Source organism: Arachis ipaensis, chromosome B06, assembly GCF_000816755.2.
Source record: "Arachis ipaensis cultivar K30076 chromosome B06, Araip1.1, whole genome shotgun sequence".
In the NCBI taxonomy this organism is placed as follows: Eukaryota; Viridiplantae; Streptophyta; class Magnoliopsida; order Fabales; family Fabaceae; genus Arachis; species Arachis ipaensis.
This window is the reverse complement of record NC_029790.2, coordinates 107303377-107328447: the sequence shown is the minus strand read 5'-3', so window position 1 is coordinate 107328447 and position 25071 is coordinate 107303377. Positions and strand designations below refer to the sequence as shown.

At 34.1% G+C, this 25071-nt stretch overlaps 2 protein-coding genes across 2 annotated transcripts in view; both read right to left on the bottom strand.

Moving 5' to 3' along the window:
• Nucleotides 12486-21767, bottom strand: LOC107647205. The gene is made up of 7 exons (XM_021105598.1): nt 21671-21767; nt 20645-20837; nt 20446-20531; nt 20071-20155; nt 19487-19497; nt 14171-14281; nt 12486-12774 (listed from the first exon to the last, which is right to left on the bottom strand). The coding sequence occupies exons 1-7, from the start codon at nt 21724-21726 to the stop codon at nt 12486-12488; spliced, it is 831 nt and encodes a 276-aa protein (XP_020961257.1). The 5' UTR covers nt 21727-21767.
• LOC107604791 (AP-1 complex subunit sigma-1) overlaps nt 23145-25071 on the bottom strand; it is a 2785-nt gene continuing 858 nt past the window's right edge. The window contains exons 2-7 of the mRNA XM_016306482.2: nt 24740-24826; nt 24435-24526; nt 24216-24324; nt 24044-24079; nt 23586-23672; nt 23145-23489 (exon numbers count right to left, since the gene is read on the bottom strand). Of these exons, the coding sequence (XP_016161968.1) occupies nt 23418-23489; nt 23586-23672; nt 24044-24079; nt 24216-24324; nt 24435-24526; nt 24740-24826 (483 nt within the window). The 3' untranslated portion in view covers nt 23145-23417. The remainder of the gene's footprint in view (nt 23490-23585; nt 23673-24043; nt 24080-24215; nt 24325-24434; nt 24527-24739; nt 24827-25071) is intronic.

Here is a 25071-nt window from a genome sequence, read left to right as displayed (position 1 = left end):
TCGGAGTGTGGATACGAGGGTAAGCCCTGGTTGAACAATCAAGCAGGGTAGAAGAAGGCATTAATGGTAGCTGGTTTTTTCTTGTAAAATTAGTCTCATGTATCTCTAGCATGAACGAATGCCAAGACAAGTTAACAAATAGAGTTGATGGGACAAAACGGTGTTGACTGTTGAGATGTAAAATTCAGGTTAACTATGGGCAGGTTAATCTAGAAGGGTTTTTTGTTAATGTACTGAGACTTGGACATTTCTGTATTGGTGATAATGTATTAATGTTGTAGCCTATTAGGTCAAATTGAAGTGCTTTCGGTAAAGACCCTGATTTTGCGAGTTTCTGGCATGTTGCTATAACATGTTTGAGTTTCCATCATAGCTTCATAGCTTCACAGAGATTTAAGTGGTGGTTTAATTGGTAGGCTGGTCATTAGGTTTCTGTCAAAGAATTGTATTAGGCTTGAGGTAATACTGGATGAAGACAAGCTAAGAGCATGGTTATATCAGAAAATGCCTCTTACCGGTGTATACTCGGAGATTATCTATCCATTAAGTTTCTATCCGACTTTTATAGTTTGATGGAGAATCAAAAACCGAGTGAAAATTTCATGAAGCTGTTCTATCTAACTTGCTCATGCTAGAATGGTGAATGCTCCGTTTGGAAAGCAAAGATGAGCGGCACATGCTTTTGCAAGGATTGGAATGAGGCCTTGGATGACGGTGGGCGGTTAGGGTATATATAGTTTAAATGGTTGGGTTAAAAGCGTAATGCAAGAATAAATAATTTAAGAATGTATGACCCAAATGAACCAAAGAAAAAAAAAAAGAAAGAATATATGTGCCCAAAAAAATATAAATTAGAATAAAATTTAGGATAAACGAAAAGTTTGGTCAACACTCAAAATTTACTTTAGTTATTTTCTGGTATACTTGTTATAAATTATTTTTGTATCATTTACAAAGTAATGAATAAAGATATGATTTAAGAAATATTAAATACCTAAATAGGCACTGCAGTGTTAATAATAAATGTATAATTTATGCAGTATTGCCAAATTGTTGAGATGTAAAAATATTTTGAAGTTAATACAGTTTAGATATATTGATTCTATTTATTTATTAAAAATTTGACTAAATATTTTGAATTAAATATTTCTACTTTTTTTTAATGTGTAATATGTTTGACTTACCTTATTATTTATTGGAAAAGTCTAGGGGCAGCAACTTTGTTAAATTCTGACCAGCATGTAACCAGTAAAGAAAAGTGAACCATTGGATGAAATTTCACACCAATTTCACACCATTAAAACCATCATTGATGGCTATTTGATGGTTACAAATCACAAAAGTTGCTGGTCCTTTAGCATTCCTCTTATTTATTTATTTATTTTAAGTATCATGCCTTTTAACATGCTTTAGGTTAGGTTAATTTTTTTAGCAGACTATAATTAGTACTCGATAAATAATTACAAAATTGCAAACCTAGCATGTTTAGGGCAAACATTTTCTTTTAATAAGAATACATGTATATTTTTTTAATAAGAATACGGATACATTTATTTTTAAAATATAAATAATTTTTTAAATATAGAAATGTAAATATAAATTGTATTAATCTATTTATTTAAGAAATTGCCATAATAAAATACTTATAGAATTATATTTTTTTTAAATATGTTATGTGTATATAAAAAATCAGCAACAGATTACTTAAATAAAACAAATTTCCTCCAATATTATTTATTTACAACTCTCCTAAAAAACTTACATTTCGTTCCTGTTTAGTTCTATGTATAATTGTTAGAGTTTCCAACAAATTCAAAATATATAAATAAACTATGGAACTTTAGCATGATTTACACATAAAGTAAAACACAATATAAACTGTGCTAGAGTCTACAACAAATTACATATAATTAAAATAGGATTGAAGTATAAGCTTTTTAAAAAAATTGCAAACGGATAAAATTAGATATATTAGTCTCTAAAATATTAAATTAGCTTTTGTTCTTTTAGAATATTAGATATATTAGTCTATAATAAAATGTCTTTTAACTGTTTGACTCTATTTGGGAAAAAAAATTAATTTGTCTTTTTATATTATTTAAAACTAATTTATTTAATAAAATGTCATGAATTAATATTTTAACTGTTTAATTCTATTGATTATTATTACTATTTGAAATTTGAAACACAATTAAATGTGACCACAAAAAATAAAAAAAAAATTAATGAAAACACCGAAGAAAATAAATTTTGAAGGTCAAAGAGAAAAAAATTTAAAGCTCAAAGAATAATAATTTTAAGAAAAAAATTCTAAACCGCGTCTGACAATTATCTCGAAAGACAACAAAATTCTCAACAAAAAAAGAATACCTTTTTCGGCTCCTAATCTTTATTTTTATGAGATTGATTAGTCCCTCCGTCAATATTTTTTAGGGGCTAATCAGTCCCATAAAAATAAGGAATAAATGCTGAAAAGAGTATTTTTTTTGTTTGAGGACCTCGTAATCTTTCAAAAAAAATTATCAGAGACCGGGTTGGGTATTCACTCTAATTTTAAAATTTGAAACACAATCTGAACGTCTATTAATATCATTACGATATAAAGATAAAAGTTAAAAAGAAGAAGTAATAAATAAAGAATTTAAATTTAAAAAATAGAAAGACTATTTATTTGGGTAGGCTTTTGGTGGATGGGAAAAGAACGCCTTGGCCAAGGACTGTCTTGAGGTAGTGAAGGACCTGATGCATAGCATTGAGATAACGTGTACGAGGGTCAGACATGAATTGGGCAAATTTTGTAAACGCAAAAGTGATATCTGACCTTGATATGATGAGGTACATCAACCTACCAGTGAGCCTGCATAAATGGATGGGTCAGGTAGAGTTTCACCTTCTGAAGCTCGTAATTTGAGGTTGGGATCCATAGGAGATAGTGTTGGCTTGCAGCCTAAGAAATTAGTGTCCTCAAGCAAAGACATGGTGTACTTGCACTAAGATAGATAGATAGATCCCTTTCTTGGATTTTGCTAGCTCCAATCAGAGAAAAGATTTTAGATCACCAAGGACTTTGAGTTTAAAAACAACCTTGAGTCTTTCTTTAACTTCATTTATCATCGCACTATCCAAGCTTGCTATGATGATGTCGTCAACATAGACCAAAAGGAAGGTTGTTGTCTCTCCTTCACCAAATGAGAAAAGTGAGTAATCACTTTTGCATTGGATGAAACCATGCTGAAGTAGAGTGGAGGAAAATTTGGTAAACCACTGTCGTGACGTTTGTCGTAAACTGTAGAGGAATTTGGTAAGCTTGCAAACCAATCCATGCTTTCTTGGGAGTGTCCAAGAAAGGCGTTAAAAGTACCTGAACTATTGTGATTTCGGCCATAGGACTAAAAGTGTCCTTGAACTTTGCCTGATGTGTGTACTCTTTTGCTACCAAACGGGCCTTGTAGCGATCTAGGCTACCATCAGCTTTGAGTTTTGCTTTGTACACCCACTTGCAACCAATGGCATATTTGTTGGGTGGCGAAGGCACTAGTTGCTAGGTATTTTTTGCTTCCAATGCTGTGAGCTCCTCATGCATGGCATTTCTCCATTCCTCATGTCTCACTGCTTGGTGGTAGAATTGAGATTCAATAATTTTGTTGATTTGAGCAACGATATGTAAGTATGGTTCAAGCGATGATGACTAATGTGGTTTGAGAGGGGGTGCGAAGTATTTGTATGGTGGAGATAGTCTCTAAGATAGGTGGGTGCTTGGTGAGTTCTAGTTGACCTACGAGGAGGTTGCTGAATTGGCGAATTTTGGTGAGTTCAATGATGCATGCTTGAGTAGGGATGTTGGGTGATGGTGGTGGTGTGTTATTTTGGGTGATTCTTGGGTTTAAAATTGGTTTGGGTAACACAATATCAATGAATAAGTCATCGTTGGGTTTAATGTTGGAGTTATTGGTAAAAAGGAAGAATAGTTTCATGAAAAGTCACGTATTTGGAGATAAGGAATTGCCTTGATTTCAGATGATATAGTTTGTAGCCTTTGTAGCCTATGGTATAGCCAATGAAGATGCAAGGGTCTGTTCGTACACCAAACTTGGGTCTGCCACCAGAGTTTGTTGCTGCATATGCTAGGCACTCGAAGACTCTAAGCCTCTCATAAGCAGGTGTCTTGTAGAGTAAGAGCTCAAAAAGAGTCTTGAATTTCAACAATTTGCTTGATGTTCTATTGATCAGGAATACTGCTTTCTTATGCATTCTCCCTATAGCCAGATTGGTACTTGAGATTGGAAATACAAAGCTCTTGCCACATTAAAGATGTACTGGTATTTCTTTTCTACCACTATTTTGTTGTGGCCTATATGGACATGAAAACTGGTATAAGGCTCCTTTTTCCTGCAAAATTTCACTGATGGCCAAGTCTTTTGCATTATCGGATCTGATGCACTTTATTTTAGTGTTGAATTATGTTTCAATGAGTGAATAGAATTCTTTTAGACGACCTGCATTTTCACTTTTGTTATGTAGTAAATAAATCCAACAAAAACAAGTGCAATCATCAACCAAACTCAAGAAATATTTGTATCCATTATAGGTGGAAACTTGGTAAGGTCCCAAATGTCATAATGAACAAGATCAAATGCATTGGGATGCATGGTGTTATTTGATTCAAAAGAAAGTTTTCTAAACTTAGCTAAAGGACGAATGGAACAATCTAAAATGGAAGATAGTTTATTTGGTAAAGATAAGTGCTATTAAATCTTATTTGAAACATGACCCAGCCTAAATTGCCAAATGTTAGAGTTACAAAGATTGACTCTAATAACATGATGCTGCTAAGAACTTGTATCTATCTTGAAAGGTGGATCAGCCTTTAAGATGTACAAACTATCGCTTAGCTCACCCTTCCCAATCCTCTTCAATGAACTGGGATCCTGAATGGTGATGAAGTTGTGGCCAATAGTTATTGTGAGTGGTGAATTTCTCAAGAAAGAAGAAACTAATAAAAGATTGACACAAAATTCTGACACATAAAAACATTTTCTAGTGTTATTTTAGAATTTACTATGATTGTTCCAATGAAGTTGGCTTTGAAATTCTCACCAAGAAGTGTTACTGAAAAAAGTTTGAAAGTGTGAATTTTGTTAAAAGTTTGATGTCACAGGAAATGTGTATGGTGGCTCTACTATCTAATTAATATCCAAGAATATAAAGGCATTTGAGATCTTATCATTAATGAATGGAGGACTATACCTGCTGGTGTGGCAATTTCGGTGGACTTTATTGGTGATAATTCTTGAATCTTTTGATCGCTAAGCAAAGCTATAAGCTGTTGAATCTGATTTGCATCCAAGTTCACAGATGCTGATGCATTTGGTTCATTCCTTTGCTGCTGTGAGGCTGCTACATTGTGAATTAAAAGCTTGGCTCCACGTCCCCTTCCATATCCTGGAGGATAACCATGAACCTTGTAACACTTCTCTATGGTGTGGTTCGAGCATCCCACAATGAGGACACATAGATAGGTTTGTCCTTTTTCATTTGGCCTCTGCTTCTCCCATAAGTCGATGAATTAAATTGATTCTTGGCCAAGAAAGCAACTTGATTTGAGGAAGAACCAATGCCAACGACTCGGTGCTTTTCTTCTTGCACCACTAAGGAAAGAACTTTTTTCATGGCAGGAAGAGGCTCCGTGAAGGGGATCTATCTTCGAATTTGGGAAAAAGACTCATCGAGTCCCGTGAGAAAATAATGTACATTTAAGAAATCTTGCATTTGGCGTGCGTTCCCGCAACTGCATTGCACTAGACGATAAGAGCTTAATTCTTCCCACAACACCTTCATTCTCGTGAAATATTGCGATATTGTCATCGTTCCTTGCTTCAAGTTCATTAACTCCCTTTTCAACACAAAAATTCTAGGGCCATTTCCATGTTTGAACCTCTCTTTGAGGTCATTCCAAAATTCTTTAGCAGAATCAACATAAACTAAAGAAGTTACAATTTTTTTCAAAACAGAATTCAATATCCAAGTACTTACGACATAGTTCACACATTGCCAAGTCTCAAATTCTTCAGTACTGGTGACTGAATCTGGACGCGGGATCGAGCCATTGATGAAGCCAAACTTTCTCTTTGCATTCAATACTTTCTTCATGGCACGACTCCATGAATTGTAATTCTCCTCAGTGAGATGCTGAGTTACAAGAATGAGGCCTAGCTGATCCGCTGTTGACAGTACAAAAGGATCTGCCATTATCGATGAACCTTTGAAAATGGAAGAAGACTGTTCTAGAAGAACAGGAAGAAATAGAAGGTTGCGATGTTGGAATAAATTAATTTTGTTAACCAGATGATCCATATTGAATTACCAAAAATATATCATAATGCGGAAGCGTATTTTTACTCGTAAAAGTCAGAAAATTGATGGAACGATTTGGATCTTGTAGTTCTTTCGATCTTCTTCAACCAAAGTGTTCTTGACTCAGCTGCATAGATTCTCGAAATGTGTTAATCAGAAATATAATAACAAAAATCTAATAATCACATAAAAATCAAGATCTAAATGGAGAAATTAACGTACCTAAAATCTGAATGAGAAGTCATGCGATCATGATATTGTTGGAATAAATTAATTTCAATAACTCAGATCATCCATATTGAATCATAAAAAATATAACATAATGCAGAAGGATTTGGATCTTGTGGTTCTTTCGATCTTTCTCAACCAAAGCCTTCTGTATTTCTAGGCAGTTGAATTGCAACTCTTTTGATGGAGAAATAGCAACAAAGGCGGCTTTGGTATATTGGGGACCGAAACCTGTAGACCTATTTATATTTAAGCATGGCACCCATTGAACCCTTAAACCCAAATAAAATAGTATCTAAAGTCCAAAAGATAATACATTGAATATCCAAAAAGATAATTATCTAAGTAACAAAAGATAATATCTGATTTTATTCTTATTTAATTCCAAATCAAAAGTAATAATGACTTATTCAATTAGCATTTATAACAATAAATGAGATCATCATTATATAAGTCATTTAATTTGAAATAGCATAATTTATGATTACAATTAATATATGTATTGCTCACAAACAAATTAGGAAATTAAAATAATTTCCTAACAATCTCCCACTTGAACTATACATATATTCTTTCTTGACATAATAACACCTTATAAACTTTATGCGCGTATCTGAATGCTATTTCTCTCATTACTTTAACAATCTGGTCCGTCTCATACATTAGATATGGAACTACCGCAACTTTTATCACATTAATGTCGCGACTAAACCACGCCAATCACCATCCTAATATACTTAACAACATAGATCAAATTTTGATGAGTAATATGGAAATTACATGCCAAGTGATCTCATGCATGTCTATTTCCAACTGGTCCAACTTTAAAACTTTATTAAGATCAAATGCAAAATAAATTTTGCAAAATGAACATTTCACATAACATGAAATAAACCATCAACTTAATTCTGCAGAAAAATAACTCAATATCTGTCATAGGACATATAGCATAAACTCCCACTAAACCAAGGCATCACAAATATTGACACCCATCTGAGCAGTGTGCTCATGAAAGACTTTAGAGATCAATCCCTTGGTTAATGGGTCTGCTAGCATATACTTTGTTCCTATATGTTTTATGAAAATCTGTTTTTCTTGAATTTTCTCCTTGACAACTAAGAACTTGATGTATACATGCTTCGATTTTGTAAAGCTCTTATTGTTGTTGGAGTATAATACTGCTGACTTATTGTCACAGAATATATTTAACGGTCTTTCAATGTCATCTACTATATGAAGCTCAGTGACAAATTTTCGCAACCATATGCCATGAAATCGGAATCAGAGAACCTAATAATCTCCAAATTTTCTGATCTCCGATAAGTAAGCATGTAATCCTTTGTTCTCTTTAAATAACGCATTACGCGTTAAACAACTATCCAAAGATTCATGCCTGGATTGCTCAAGTATTTACTCAACACTCCCACTATAAATGATATATCGGGACGTGTTCAGACTTGAGCATACATTAAACTTCCTAGTGCTGATGTATAAGGTTTATCATGCATTGCTGTCCTCTCAAGATCATTTTTAGGGCATTGCTTGAGACTGAACTTGTTTCCTTTAGCTACGGGTGTGTCCATCGGTCTACAACCTTCCATGCCATATCTACTTAAAATCTTTTCGATATAATTCTTTTGTGATAATCCAAGAATACCTTGAGAACGATCTCTTAGTATCTCGATTCCTAATACAAAAGAGGCATCACCAAGATCTTTCATTTCGAATTTGTTCGATAGAAATTTCTTAATTTCATGCAACATGCCTATATCGTTACTGGTAAGTAGAATATCATTAACATATAAGACCAAAAAGATGTATTTACTCCCACTCTTGCGGTATACACACTTATCTATGATATTCACCTCAAAACCGTATGAGGTAATGACTTGATGAAACTTGTGATACCATTGACGGGAAGCTTGTTTGAGACCATAGATGGATTTTCTCTTTTCTCTATTGGATTTCCTTAATGACACTTCTTGAGGTTGTTGAGCTTGCTGTATGGATTGGGATTGAGGAGGATTCTCATTATTTTCCTGTACTGTAGCAGTATCTTGAGCAACAACAATATTCTCATTGTTCTCTTGTACTGTAACCGAATCTGCAGTAGGATTCTCATTATGCTCTTGTACTATAACTGTATCTTGAACAATAATAGGCACAAAGACCTAATCATTGTCAGTTACAGAATCCTCATCAAAAGCAACATTCCTAATATTCCCTCCCTCCCAAACTCAACATCCTCAAGAAATATCGCATTTCCCGTTTCAAAATAGACCTTGATGCATGATTGTAAAACTTGTACCCCCGTGAACGCTCAGCGTAACCAACAAAGTAGCAACTAATTGTCCTTGAGTCCAATTTTCTTTTATGCGGCTTATAAGGTCGCGCCTCAGCTGGACATCCCTAAATATGCAAATGCTTTATACTGTGCCTTTTCCCAGTCCAAATTTCATTTGGGATTTTGTTAACTGCTTTGCTTGGCACCCTATTAAGGATGTACACTGTGGTCTTTAAGGCTTTTCCCTAGAGTGATTCAGGCAAGGAAGAATGACTAATCATACTTCTCACCATGTCTTTAAGAATTCGGTTCCTTCACTCTGCAACACCATTCATGCTAGGTTTGCCTGGCATGGTGTATTGCGGAACAATACCACACTCCTCTAGGAAAAGAGCAAAAGACCCAGGACGTTGCTCACCTGAACCATCATATATTCCGTAGTATTCACCACCACGATCAGATTTGACAGCTTTAATTTTCTTTCCAAGTTGAAGTTCAACTTCAGCTTTGAAAGACTTGAAAACATCCAAGACTTGGGACTTTTCATGAATTAAATATAGATATCCGTAACGAGAATCATCTATGAACGTAATAAAGTACCGTTGTCCATTCCAAGAGACATTAGGGAATGGGCCACATATATCGGTATGTATCAGTTCTAAGACATCTTTAATTCTATCGGCACCTAATTTCCTTTCGTTTGTCCTTTTCCCCTTTATGCACTCAATTCAGACTTCAAAGTCCACCAAATTTAGGGGTCCAAGAATTTCATCCGACACGAGCCTCTGAATTCTCTGTTTAGAGATGTGACCTAGGCGTTTGTGCCATAATGATGCCAAATTCTCATTTAGTTTTTGTTTTGTACCTGTTTGCAGTATTTCATTATTATAGGAATTTAATTCAAGCCTATATAGATTATCCACCAAATGGCCAGAGCAAATATTATTCGAATTATAGAAGAGACTGACTTTATTGTCTCCGAACGAACAAAAATAACCTGATTTGTCCAAACGAGAAACAGAAACCAAATTCCATCTAAATGACGGTACATAAAATGTCTCTAATAAATCCAAGTAAAATCCACTCGTGGAACATAATCTAAAGGTTCCTATAGCTTCGACTGCAACTATATTGCCGTTTTCCACATAGATGTATCTTTCAGCATCACTTGGCGGTCGGCTCTACAGGCAACCCTACATAGTAACACTTATATGAGTAGTAGCAGCAGAATCTACCCACCAAGTATCAACAGGTGCATAACTTAAACTAGCCTCAGAACAAACGAAAATAAGAATTATACCCTTCTTTACACGCCAGGTGGCATATTTGGTACAATCCTTCTTCATGTGTCCCACCTTCTTACAGAAGAAACAGGTTGAAACTTGATCCTGTTTCTTAGCCTTTTTCTGCTGAGAATGCACATCCGCAATAGTATCACGCTTTCTTTTATATTGAGAAGATGAAGCCATATGAGCACTTTCAGTCTTATCTTGCTGTAGCCTCTCTTCTTCTTGCACACAGTGAGATATAAGCTCATTTAAGGACCAAGTGTCCTTCAGAGTGTTGTAACTCACTTTGAATTGTCCAAAGTGTACAGGAAGGGAAATCAAAATGAAATGCACGAGTGAATCTTTAGACAACTCTAATTTTAGTACTTTTAATTTTGAAGCAAGATGAGACATTTTCATAATGTACTCCTTTATGTTCCCTTTACCTTTATACCTCATGGAGACAAGTTTGCTCAAAAGACTACTTGCCTCCACTTTTTCATTCTTAGTAAAGAATTTTTCAACATCCTTTAGGAACTGTTTGGCATCTTTATCCTCAGTAATTGAGCCCCGAAACGCCTCAGGAATTGAGCGTTTCATGATCATAATGCTCATTTGATTGGATCTCTCTCACTTCTTTATTTTAACCTCATTGAGGTTTTCCGAAGTGGAAGTGGGTTTCTCCTCTCGAAGAACTATATCTAGATCCATACAACCGAGGACAATCTCCACAGTATCCTTCCAAACTTTAAAGTTTGAACCATTCAGCATAGGAATACTGCTAATTTGTGCAGAAACATTGGTAGCTAAAGTCATAGTTTCTAGATTAGAACAAAAGGAATATGCAGTAAACATTAGTTGAATAATGGAAAAAATCCATATTGAGATATCTAGAACAACATTAATTTTTAATCTTTGGATAGAAAAATTAACTGTAAGTGATACTCTCATTGCAGTAATCAAATATTGTCAAAATTTCTGTCACACATGAAGCCTTTCTTTGGACCGACTTAATGCGCACATGGAGACTTAAACTTCGCAACCTATTTATTATCGCATATGTTTTCTATTAATTGGCCAAACAATAATCTTCCTTTGTGCCGATTATTGACCGCATAATTAATAGAAAATAAACAAAACTGTGCAATGCTTATTATTTGGCCAAACAATAAACTTCCTTTGAGCCGATTATTGTTCGCATAAATAATAAGCATTACTTTATTCTTAATTAGTTACCCAAATATGTATTTACCATCAATATGTGTATGTAATTCGGCCAAATACAGACCTTCCTTTGGGCCAACCAATATTCGCATGAATTACATATCATCATATTTCTAATATTTTAAATAAATCAATTTTCACAAAAGAGGCTACTTTGGCAGCATAATGTTCAATCAATTTATTCTAAAACTAAATTTTTATAAAATAGATGGGTATACTAATTTAAATTGTTACTAGTTTCTTTATGTAATAATTAAATAATATATATTTTTTTTATTATTCAAATATTATTAATATGTACACATAACTTGGCCAAATATAAATTTCCTTTTGCATCGATTAATATTCGCATAAGTGACATATACATATTAATCCTTATATCCTTTAGGAATAATCAATTAATTTTTACACCAAATTAATACTCCATCAATATTTCAAATTTAATTAAATATTAAATAAAATTATTAAAATTTAAATATATAATTTCAAATATTTAAAAAAATATCCTCAATCATCAATAAAATTATTTTAGAAAATTTAACATAACACCACAACTATCATCAAAATTCTCCAAAATTCAGGAGAGCAGTAAAACACCATAACAAAATTATGCCATATTTCTTGAAATCAACCCTCAACAATTATTCTAATTTCATAAAAATTATAAAAACCAAAAACTTAACACACTTAACAGTTAACACTTAACACAGAGGCAGCAACAAGCCAACATCACTATTCTCCCCTAAGTTCTTGCAAGTAATCAGCAATCCTCATCAATCAGAGAATCCAGAGACAAAAATTACACCATTAATCTAAACTCGGCCATCATACCACTATCAACACTAACTCAGAAGTAAAAGAAACAGCAACCAAGAATAAGATTTCAGTACCTCAATAAAACTAATAAAATAAGCAACCATAAATTGAAGCAAACATAAGTTTGAATCATTAAAATACAGAAACTCAAATTCATAGAAATTAACAAAAGAAAAAAATGAAGCAGAGTTACAGAGGACAGAGGAACCAATCTGACTTCGAAGGAAGAGCGAAACAGGCGGCGAGGAAAGAACAAAACTCAACTACCGGCAAGGGAGGAACGACGAGACAGAGACAAGGATTGAGCAAGTTCACGACGAAGAAGACGAAGACGATGGAGGAATCCAACTGACCGCACTTCGATCTGCAAGTCCACAACGAAGAAGACGAAGACGATGTAGTGAAGACGGCCACGAGCTTCGATCTGCAAGGGTAAAGGCCACGACGTGGAGGAGAAGAGAATGGACGGCAAAGAGCTTTAAGCTAACCCTCTGTTTGTCACTACTGGCGGCGAGGCACCCTCTTGCTGACAAGAAGAGTTCGGCGACGGCGGAGGCAGTGGTTGCTGGCTGCTGGCTGAGAGAGAAGAGGAGCTGCTGGCTGAGAGAGAGAGAGCGAGAGAGAGGGGGAAGGGGTAATGCCGCAGTGGGTTAGGGTTTTTTCTGATGGAGGGGAATTGGGAAATTGGGCTTTTACATCGACCGAACCGGCTAGAAGATCGGTTCCCGGTTAATCCGGTCGAACCGGCCGATCCGGTTCGGTTTTCAGAACACTGATATATATGGAAGCGTTTCATGTACGAACCAATTTATATGTATGTATATACGAACCAATTTATATATATACATTGACGCTCACACACAACGCAGATAAGCTCGTATGCGTGCAACAATTTCATAACGTGAACAACATATATATATATTGATTCGGTAATAATAAGAAAAAATAAACTGAATATTTTCGATGATTAAATTATGAAGGCTTTGATACCACTTGTTGGAATAAATTAATTTTGTTAATCCAGATCATCCATATTAAATCACCAAAAATATATCATAATGCGGAAGCATACCTTTACTCATAAAAGTCAGAAAACTGATGGAAGAATTTGGATCTTGTGGTTCTTTCGATCTTCTTCAACCAAAACCTTTTGTATCCCTAGGCGGTTGAATTGTGACTCTTTTGATGGGGAAAGAGTAACAAAGGCGGTTTTGGTGTATTGGGGACCGAAACCCTGTAGGCCTATTTATATTTGAGCATGGCACCTATTAAACCCTTAAACCCAAATAAAATAGTATCTAAAGCCCAAAAGATAATATATCTAAAATCCAAAAAGACAATTATCTAAGGAACAAAAGATAATATCTGGTTTTATCCTCATTTAATTCCAAATCAAAAGTAATAATGACTTATTCAATTAGCATTTATAACAATAAATGAGATCATCATTATATAAGTCATTTAATTTGAAATAGCATAATTTGTGATTACAATTAATATATGTATTGTCCACAAACAAATTAGGAAATTAAAATAATTTCCTAACATGCGAAAGGTGTTAGATTTTCTTCTGATACCATGTTAGAAGATGAAGATGTTTTGAGAGAATGAAGGAGAGTGAAAAATTGTATATTTCATACTATCAGTTCTGATACACATGGTTATACTTGTTTGAAAATATAACTAATTTTTGACTGAGTGCTAACAAGTTATTGACTATAATAATAATAATAATAAGCAACAGCTAAATTAGTAGCTAATAGTAGTGCATATTCCCGGAGAGCATGCTTGTCTCCTGCATGCAGGCAAGCTGACAACACGCCTTCGTCTGTTGGGAAATTTTTGGAAAAGCAGCATGAAATCTCTTAAAAAGGTGGGGAGAATTTCTGCAAAAATTATGGAAAAGTATGCAACACGCTCCCTGCGTGTTGATGGGAGTATGACACGCGTCCTTCTTCCTTGCAAAAGTTGTCTCTGCCAAAAACAGCACGCACACTGCATGTTGATGAATGCGCGCCACACGTCCTTCTTCTCCGCAAAAGCCGATGCCACCGAAAGCATTATACACCCCGTTTGTTGGCTTAGATAATATTTCAGACCCATAATCCTGTATAACGCACCAGAATGGAATATAGATGCATAACACTCAACTTTTTCATATTGAAAATAATTTTCACATAATAAATGTATAAGAAATTTAATTTTTTTATGAATTTTTTTACTCGATAACCTATAGCCTAATTAGCAAAAACCTTTCTTTCTTTATGTTTTGGGATTTGGTTTGAGTTTAATTAATCTAAATGTAATTTATTTTAATTTGATTTGTATAGTTTTAAAAACTTTTATAAGAATAAGATAATGTTCTATTTTCATGTATGCATGAAAAATTATTTTTATTGGGTTGAAACAGTAAAAAAGACATGCAATACTTTGTATTATATAATTAGTGTTCATTTTGATAATGTAAAATTTTTTTACATGAAAATTAAATTCTTATATAATTAATGTTAATTTGATGAAAACAAATTGCGTTTAAGACTTAAACGGAATATTTTAAATACTGTTAATGGTAGTTTCTTTAGTTTGTCTCTTTATTAGAAGATGTGATATGATTTTTTTTTTTCTTTTTCAAGTATCATATAGTGATCAAAAGTAATAACATATTGTTGTGATAAGATCAAAATAGATGCTCATTAATATGGGCTGCTGAGTTTTTTTTCAATATTGAATGACTCAACTTCTCAAGGCAAATCAAAGTTAATGAAGTTGAAAATGTAAATCACATGCCTATAAATAGAGAAGCAATATGAGAAATAATATACACAACAACAATAATAAAATCACTTTTTCTCTTTTTTTATACGGTTCCTCTCTTTCTTTTTACAAATAAATTGCTACATATATGAATAGATACATATAAATCATTTCTATTATATTGAGATAATTATATTGGTGAATATTAATACTAAAGTTATCTATTTACGCTTCTTTATTTTATATCTATTTTATCTTCCTTATTTATTTTACAACACGTTATCAGCACGAGACTCTGATCAAATTTTAGGAAGGCTCAGGTAATAAATTTTCATTATGTCGAAACTCTCTCATCTTGAATTTAATGCTTTTGATATATCTGCAACGATTTATCATGGATACTAGATGCTGAAATCCATCTTGATTCAATGGATCTTGGAGATACCATTAAGGTTGAAAATAATGCATCCCAAAAGGATAAAGCCCAAGCCATGATCTTCCTTCGTCGTCATCTTGACGAAAGATTGAAAAATAAATATCTTACATTAAAAGATCCTGCATATATGTGGAAAGATCATGAAGAAATGTATAATCATCAAAAGACGGTGATACTTCCTCAAACCCGATATGAATGGACGCACTTGCGTCTACATGATTTTAAATCCATAAATGAATATAATTCAGTAATGTTTCGAATCACCTCACGAATAAAATTATGTGAGAAAAAGATATCTGATAATGATATGAGAAAACTTTCTCAACCTTCCATACCTCGAATGTGCTCCTACAGCAGCAGTATCGAGAAAAATGATTTAAAAAATATTCTGAGTTAATTTCTTGCCTTCTTGTTACTGAATGCAACAATGAGTTACTTTTAAAAAATCATGAAGCGCGTACAGCTGGCACCGCCCCATTTCTTGAAGCAAATACGGCAAATCATAACCCCAGAAGAGGTAAATAGCAAAGTTTTGGCAACAAGAAAAATTATGGAAGGAAGAAAAATTATGTTCACAAGAAAGGATCTCACCAGAAGTGAGATAAAGAAAGAAATAATGGGCAAAATAAATCGACAGAGGATAAATGTTTCCGTTGTGGTGGAAAGGGCCATTGGTCGCGTACCTGTCGTACCCCAAGGCACCTAGTCAATTTTTATCAAACATCTTTGAAAAAGGATGACAAAAGAAAGGAAACGAATTTTGTTTCAAATGATGCTGCTGAAAATTACACCACTCATTATGAAGTATCTGATTTCTTTGAGGATCGTAAAAGAAATATTGGTCATTTGATTAATGATGAAATAGTTTAATATGTGGGATTATTAAGTATTCATATAAATAAATAATGTAAAAAATTTCTTGTTAAGTTTTATTTTCTATGCATCTGAATTTCAAGTATGATGTATATAAATAATGTTTAATAAAATATTTATGAATTTTAAAATTACTAAATATGCCAAGTTATAAAATAATAATAATAAATTTTTTATTATATGATACTATGTACAGTATATCTTAAAAAAAATCAAGAAAATAATTTTACTGTGCACATACTTCTACTCATTTTATTATTATTATTATTTGTCTTTGAAGAAAATGGTAAGGACATATAGTGAAGATGTTTGTCTTGCAGATAGTGCAAGTTTGCATACTATTCTCAAAAGTAATATATATTTTACTCATCTTATGCCAAAAGAAGAATATATTAATATTATTATTGACTCAGACAATTTGATAGAAGGCTCCGGAAGAGCTATAATTTTGTTTCCTAGAGGAACAAAATTTATAATAAATAATGCACTATTTTCTACTAAATCTCTAAGGAACTTATTGAGTTTTAAAGATATTCGCCGAAATAGATATCATATTGAAATAATGAATGAGAGAAATCATGAGTACTTGTATATCACAACTCATTATTCAAATAAAAAGGTTATATTAGAAAAGTTATCCTCACTTTCATCTAGGTTATATTATACTAAAATTAGTGCAATTGAATCACGTGCCATTGTAAACCAGAAGTTTACTAGCCCAAATGAATTCATAACTTGGCATGATCGATTGGGTCATCCGGGAACAACCATGATGCGAAAAATTATTGAAAACTCCCATGGACATTCACTAAAGAACCAAAAGATTCTTAAAGCTAGTGAATTTTATTGTGCTGCATGTTCTCAGGAAAAGTTAATTTTAAGGCCATCACCAATAAAAATTGGATTTGAGTCTCCTGAATTCCTAGAAAGGATTCAAGGCGATATATGTAGACCTATTCATCCACCACGTGGATCTTTTAGATATTTTATGGTCCTAATAGACGCATTTTTGAGATAGTCACATGTGTGTGCTTGTTATCTTCTCGCAACCTAGCGTTTGCGAGATTACTTGCTCAAATTATTCGATTAAAATCACAGTTTTCAGAAAATCCAATCAAAGCAATTTGTTTTGATAATGCTGGTGAATTTACTTCCCAAGCCTTTGATGCTTATTGTATGGCTAACGGAATAAGCGTCGAACATCCAGTAGCTCATGGTCACACACAAAATGGATTAGCAGAATCACTTATTAAACGCCTCCAATTAATTGCTAGACCCTTACTTATGAGAACAAATCTTCCAACTTTGACTATTTAGCTTTTAGCCAGCAGCCAAATGTTTTTCATTTAAGAATATTCGGATGTGCGATATATGTTCCCATTGCACCACTTTCTCGCACCAAAATGGGACCCCAAAAAAATTGGGGATATATGTTGGATATGATTCTCCCTCTATAGGTATCTTGAGATACAAACTGGAGATGTATTTAAATTCTGATTTGCAGATTGTCATTTTAATGAATCAAAATTTCCAACATTAGGGGGAGAGAATAAGCTTCATGAAAAGGAACTTAATTGGAATGCATCATCCTTAATGCATTTAGATCCTCAATCAGGATAATGTGAAGTAGAAGTTCAAAAGATCATACATTTACAAAGAATAACAAATGAATTACCTGATGCATCTTCTGATACAAAGAGGATAACTAAATCTTATATACAAGCTGAAAATGCCCCAATTCGAATTGATGTCCAGTTGGACAAGTGGCCACTGAAATAAATTCACACCAGAAGCGTGGTAGACCTGACGGTTCTAAAGACAAAAATCTTCAAAAAAGAAAAAAGGTAAATACTATTCCTGTTGAAAAATACATAGTAAAGACACCTGCAGTTGTCCAAAATTCTGATAAAGTTTTAACGCTAGAAGACGTTCAGGTACCTGAAAATTGTGAGAATAACGAGATCTCGATAAATTATGTCTTTACAGGAGAAAAATGAGAACGAAATAAGACAATTGTCAATGAAATATTTGCATATAATGTGGCATTGAATATTATGCTTGAAAGTAAGCATCTTGAGCCAAGAACAGTCGAAGAATATCGACAAAGGAATGATTGGCCAAAATTGGAAGAAGCTATGAAGGTTGAATTAGACTCACTTGCAAAATGTGAAGTCTTTGGACCTGTAATCCATACACAATAAGATGTAAAACCTGTTGGATACAGATGGGTATTTGTGAGAAAAAGAAATGAGAAAAATGAAGTTGTACGCTACAAAATTCGACTTGTGGTACAAGATTTTTCACAAAGTCTCGACATAGATTATGAAGAAACATGTGTCCCTTGTAGTGGATGCAATAACATTGCATTATTTGCTCAGTTTATCCGCATACTATAAACTACATATGCATTTAATGGATGTGGTAACTGCCTCCTTATACGGATCATTAGATCGTGATATCTATATGAAAGTCCCTGAAGGATTAAAGATATCTAAACCATCTAATGAATATTCAAAGGGGTTATACTCAGTCAAATTGCAAATATCTTTATATGGTCTAAAGCAATCTGGATGAATGTGGTATAATCGTCTTACTGAGTATTTGGCCAAAAACAAATTCAAGAATGATGATATCTGCCCATGTGTTTTCATAAAGAAATCTATATCTGGATTCATTATAATTGCAGTGTATGTTGATGATTTAAATATCATTGGAACTCCTGAATAGATTGCAACCATTATAAAAAACTCTAAAAGAAGAGTTCAAGATGAAAGATCTTGGAAAGACTAAATTTTGTCTCGGCCTGCAGATCGAGCATACAAAAAATTGGATCTTTATTCATCAAACAACATACATAGAAAAGATCTTGAAGAGATTTTATATGGATAAATCGCATCCATTAAGTACCCCAATGATCGTAAGATCTTTGGATGTGGAAAAGGATCAATTTCGTCCTAAGGAAGAAAATGAAGATATCCTTGGTCGTGAAGTACCATATCTTAGTGCCATTGGAGCGCTAATGTATCTTGCTAATAATACACGACCTGACATATCATTTGCGGTGAATTTATTAGCAAGTTATAGTTTCCCTCCAACTAGAAGATATTGGAATGGAATTAAATAAATCTTTCGATATCTTCATGGAACAGTTGATATGGGATTGTTTTATCCATATAAATCCAAGTCACAACTAGTTGGCTATACAGATACAGGATACTTGTCTGATCCACACAAAGGGATATCTCAAACAGGATATCTATCTACATATGGTGTCATGGAGGTCCATGAAACAGACGATAACAGCAACCTCCTCTAATCATGCTGAAATACTAGCGATATGTGATGCAAGTCGCGAGTGTTTTTGGCTCAAGATAAAGAGGTAAGCATCAAAATAGTCTCTGAAGTTAAAAATTAGTCGTAATTGTCCCTGAAGTTGATCTCTGGTACTTATAGTGGTCCTTCTGGTGAATTTCGTCCAGCTGGCACAACTGGAAAGCTGACCTGGCGTCGTTGGTGACACGTTAGCAGCGCAACGGCTAGCTGACGTGGCACAGTAAACATTTTGGACTCAATTTGGTCCCTAATTTTAGGTTAAAAACCCTAACCCCCAATTGACTCTCTTCTCCTTTCTTCTCCATGGCACACGCTGTTCTCCTCTACTCTCCGTCGCACCAGAGGTGAGTCTTCAGTGTCTTCTTCATCTTTGAAAACCACACGTTATGGCTAGCGCTAGCAACGCAGCTGGGAACTCCAACAACCCACGATCATTTGGAAGCATCATGAGACCACATTTGTATGATATATCTATGAATGTTACAATCTGAAAGTTTCACCTTTTTCCACAAATTGCTTTTCCTCCCATATAACAGTGCAGATAGTACCCCAAGGACAGCACCAGAATACTTAGACAGTATTGCTCTGAATTAGTAAGAAAGAGAATAACTATGTTAAGTTCATAAATAAAAAATTAAAAATCTGATTTCAAGCATCACTCAACATGCGCAATACTAATATAATGAAGAAATAACTATATAATGATGGCAGCTGACAACAATTGGTCAATGACAAACTGTAAATCAGTTATCAGGGTTCTATGCGAATGAATTTCATTCAAGATGCTGCATGAGTAAAAAGACATAGTTAAAGACTAATAATATGGCACACTAATCTTACAAACTAAAATTTTCTCCAAGCATACTAAAACCAACCTAATTGGTCCACATGATCTCAGTCCCTTTCCCCACAAGACAAAATACAGTGCTGTTATAGCACCATTTATTATGGATGGCACAACCTGAAAAACAAATGGTACTAGTCAAGGACTGTTCATATCACTAAAACCTTTGGATATGAATGTATTGGTTTGTATATAGCACTCTACCCTAAGATGAAAACAGTTAAATTTACCTGTGTATTAGAAAGTGGCCTGCCCTTCCAAGGCTTTTGCAAAATCAAAAAGAGGATTGCTGCAGGAGCTATGCAGGCAAACAAGAAAAGAACAATCGAAGCTCCACTTTGGGTTAAGTAGCGATACATGAAGTATATCGACCATATCCTCATGAAATTTGCAGCAACATGAATAATTTGCAATGGTGTTTGTCTACAAACGGAAGATTATCATCAGCACGTTAAGAACAAACCCAGTCACTAATCAGTATGGCATAGTAGAATGTCACGAGACTCAGAAATTCCTGAGTACAATAAAGCTTTTTCCTACTGCACCACATCAACTACATAAATCAAACAATATCTTTGTATCTTACCAGAAACCATATCCACAAACACTGAAACACACCATCTAAATCCAAGCTCTTCTTACTAATTTTGTCTACAAGTTAGAACCGCCCATTTTTAAATATTTTTCTACCAAACATCCAATATAATCTTCTTAATCTAGCATCCACTATCTTGTTCTCCCAAGACCAGACCACCCAAGACTTTCTTATATTATCATTATTAATTGATAAGTCACATAAAACTAGATAGTCATGTCTTTCCTACAGTAAATGATACACCAAATTTGTCCACAATCCACACTGATTCCGAATATTATCTTGTCAACTGTGTCAATGTGTCACAGTAACATACTAGCATTGAGCCAACTACAAACACAAATCAAACTAATCTATTACATATTAGACAGCATGGTAAGGTAGGAATGATCATCATAAAAAGTTTGAACCAGTGGCTACAACCGAGTTCTTAAAACAACTGAAACATTAAGATAACAACTACAATCAAATGCTAAAACATTGGCGCACTAAAAAACACCATAAAGCAGAAATCTCCTATTCCATTGTCACAGGATAAAACCCAATAATAATAAATATTGCCACAAATTAGAAATAACCATTTAATAATGTGCATATCCAAAAGCAAAATATTAGAGAAATGGGGAGAATTTTAGGTTTTTCTCTTGAGATACAATTTTACCTTAGAGGTTGAGGAGGAGAGCCTCGATCTGTCGGGAATTTGTTCGGGGACATCATCGTTTACGGAATCCAATAGACGCAGAGAAAGATAACGATCGAAGGGAGAAATGAAGAGTGAAAAGTGTGATGGAGAGTAGAGGAGAACAGCGTGTGCGATGGAGAAGAGAGGAGAAGAGAGTCAATTGGGGTTAGGATTTTTAACCTAAAAGTAGGGACCAAATTGAGTCCAAAATGTTTACTGCGCCACATCAGCTAGCCGTTGCGCTGCTAACGTGTCACCAACGACGCCAGGTCAGCTTTTCGATTGCGCCAGCTGGACGAAATTCACCAGAAGGACCACTATGAGTACCGGAGATCAACTTCAGGGACGATCTCAACAAATTTTTAAGTTCAGGGATTACTTTGAGCCTCGAGGGTAACTTCAGGGACCACTTTGATGCTTACCTCGAGTTTGATCCAATGTATTCTGTCATCATGTGGTCTAATTAATCATAAGATAGCTCCAACTGTCCTGTTTGAAGATAATACAGCATGTATTGCTCAACTTAAAGGCGGATATATCAAATGTGATAGAACAAAACATATTTCTTCCAAATTCTTCTTCACTCATGATCTTCAAAATCAAGGAACAATTGATGTCCAATAGATCTGCTCAAACAATAATCTGGTAGATTTATTTACAATGTCACTTTCAAAATCCTCCTTTGAAAAATTGGTACATCAGATTGGGATGCGCCGATTTCGAGATATTAAATGATGTCGACAAAAAGATGATAATGTACTTTTTTTTCCTTGGTCAATTTTTTTTCTATTAGGTTTTTTTTTTTACAAGGTTTTTAATGAGACAATCTCTATCACAAATAATATTATACTCTTTTTCCTTCACTGAAGTTTTTTCCCATTGGATTTTTTTTAGTAAAGTTTTAACGAGGCATAATTCTAAATGGGCATAAGGGGAAATGGTGTGATAAGATCAAAATGAATGCCCATTAATATGGGCGGCTGATTTTGTTTTCAATACTAAAGGACTCAACTTCTTAAGACAAACCAAAATTAATAAAGTTGAAAATGTAAACTTCACATGCCTATAAATAAAGAAGCAATCTGAGGAATAATATACACAACAATAATAAAATCACTTTCTCTCTTTCTTTATACTGTTCCTCTCTTTCTCTCTTTTACAAATAAATTGCTACACTATATTAATAGATATATATAAATCATCTTCATTATATTAAGATAATTATATTGATGAATACTAATATTAAAATTATCTATTTACGCTTCTTTATTTTATATCTATTTTATCTTCCTTATTTATTTTACAACACATACAACTGTTTTCCATAATTAAATTAACGACACTCGAATTAGTGCCGCGTACATTTTTCAAGATTAAATTTAAAACTACTACACTTGTTCTGTTGTTTCACTTGGCAGTAATTTCATTTTCCCTCAAACAATTCAATTTGACATGGAAGAACGAAAGATAGCACTAACAAATTATGAACAATCAATATAATTTCAATCTCAAAACAATATACAGTAAAAGTCTACTATTCCTCAAACAAAGGGGGTAACTCCCAATAATAGGCAGATCACACTTGCACTAACTTGAAATTGCCACCACAAGACCGCAACTCGGGTCTAGAAGCTCGAAAGTAAAACAAATTCACCAATAACACGAATATAATCGATACATAGAGATAGACATACGTGCATGAAGAAAGTGTAACATTAGATCTCTCTCATTTGGTGGCTTGTGCAATTATGTTGCTTATTGAACTAGCTTCCTCCTTTGCAGTCTCCACCAATGAATCCTGGAAGCCAATATCATACAAAATTTGCATTAAAAATTGAGAAAGAAACTGCGGATCAAAATTTTTCTAAAGCAGAAACTAAAGACCTTCACATACCTGTGCTGCTATCAATCGGGCAACGGTTTTCTTGCTTGACTCTTGAAGTTCGCCGGCAATTAGAAGTTCATCGAGTATATAATAGGCCTTTAAAATATAAAAAACAAAGAATCAGAAGTGACATTACCTTTCACACAAGAAAAAAAAAGCAGTTAATATAAATAACAATTGATGCTCAATTACTCTTAGTTCAATTTTAATAATTATAGGGGCGGGTACCTGCAGGGGCGGGTTAGGGTTTAACGTTTTACTACCCGCGGGTAGAAGCGGGACGGGTTCTATGCGGATTGTTGTACGGCGGGGCGGGGTCGAGTAGAGCAAAAACCCGCCCCTACCCGCCCCGTTACCACCCCTAAATTCAGGGTGGCCACCTTGAAGAATCAATGGAAATAACTAATTATTCTTACAATTTATTTGTTTATTAACATAAATCATGACATGGAGTTGTGGGGACAAACCTTGTGGAAGTTGAATATCAAGTCCAGTTCACAGACCTGCATATGGTGATGCAAGCATTACTGAATTAGAAAGATATGAGAAAACGCTATATCTTCCGAAACAGAATGGGAATACTTCCACTAGGAAATTAGATAGTAGTATTCAAAAGTTAAAGCTTTGATGAGAACTCACACTGCCAAAATACCGATCAAGAATCTCCACGTAATGATGAATTATTTCAAGAACTTCTAATTCATTGTCATCTTCATCAATACACATGCAAAAATACAGACTAGCATACCTGCAGGAGAATTTGGAACATTTTCAACTAAACATCAAGCCAAGACAGAAGGGTTCATTGGAAAGGAGTAGCAATATAACACAAAGCGTTGAATCGTTTTGTTTGAATACCTTTTGTAAACAACTTTATATCCTCTCCATTCTACAAAATTACATAGCTTGGGTGCACGGGTAAGGATCACTCCACTGAGCTCACGGATTACCTTTTTCAAGAATAGATGACATGTAAATTCTAAAATTCATATATCAAGAAATAGCTAATGGGCAAAAAGAGATGTTTCAAGGATGAAATAATGATAATAGTACATCATGCATGCAAGAATGAACTACACCTATCAATCATCAAAGTAACAAATATAGAAGAAACACAGGAGGTTAGCAAACTATCCTGAACTTAACAAGCCATAGGTTATTACCTTACTTCTTTCCTTCTGAGTGTAAGGTGAATACCATTTTGTCAGTCTGACCTTCCCTTGACGGCTAATGAGCAGCACAAAGTGTATCTACATTTAAGAGAGGAATATGCTCAAATTGGAAATGCATAAAGAATTTTCATGGTATAAAACCGCACCCCCTGACCGCACACCGGCACAAAGCTTTATTATAGAAAGACGGATGGAAAAAAGAACATAGCAATCTGCTTCTATTCAAGTATTAGGGTTCCAAATTTCAAAAGCAGGTTACTATAAAATACAAGTATGACCAGTACACATGTAATCCTAGTAAAAAATAAAATGTGAAAATAACC

What these genes read in the sequence shown, in the direction of transcription:
- LOC107647205 (XM_021105598.1), bottom strand. Translation starts at nt 21,726, where the DNA reads ATGATGTCCCCGAACAAATTCCCGACAGATCGAGGCTCTCCTCCTCAA. An exon ending in TCTCCTCCTCAACCTCTAAG is followed by an intron (nt 20,838 to 21,670) that starts GTAAAATTGTAT and finishes TTCCGTTTGTAG; the next exon opens with ACAAACACCATTGCAAATTA. An exon ending in GGCCACTTTCTAATACACAG is followed by an intron (nt 20,532 to 20,644) that starts GTAAATTTAACT and finishes TTTGTTTTTCAG; the next exon opens with GTTGTGCCATCCATAATAAA.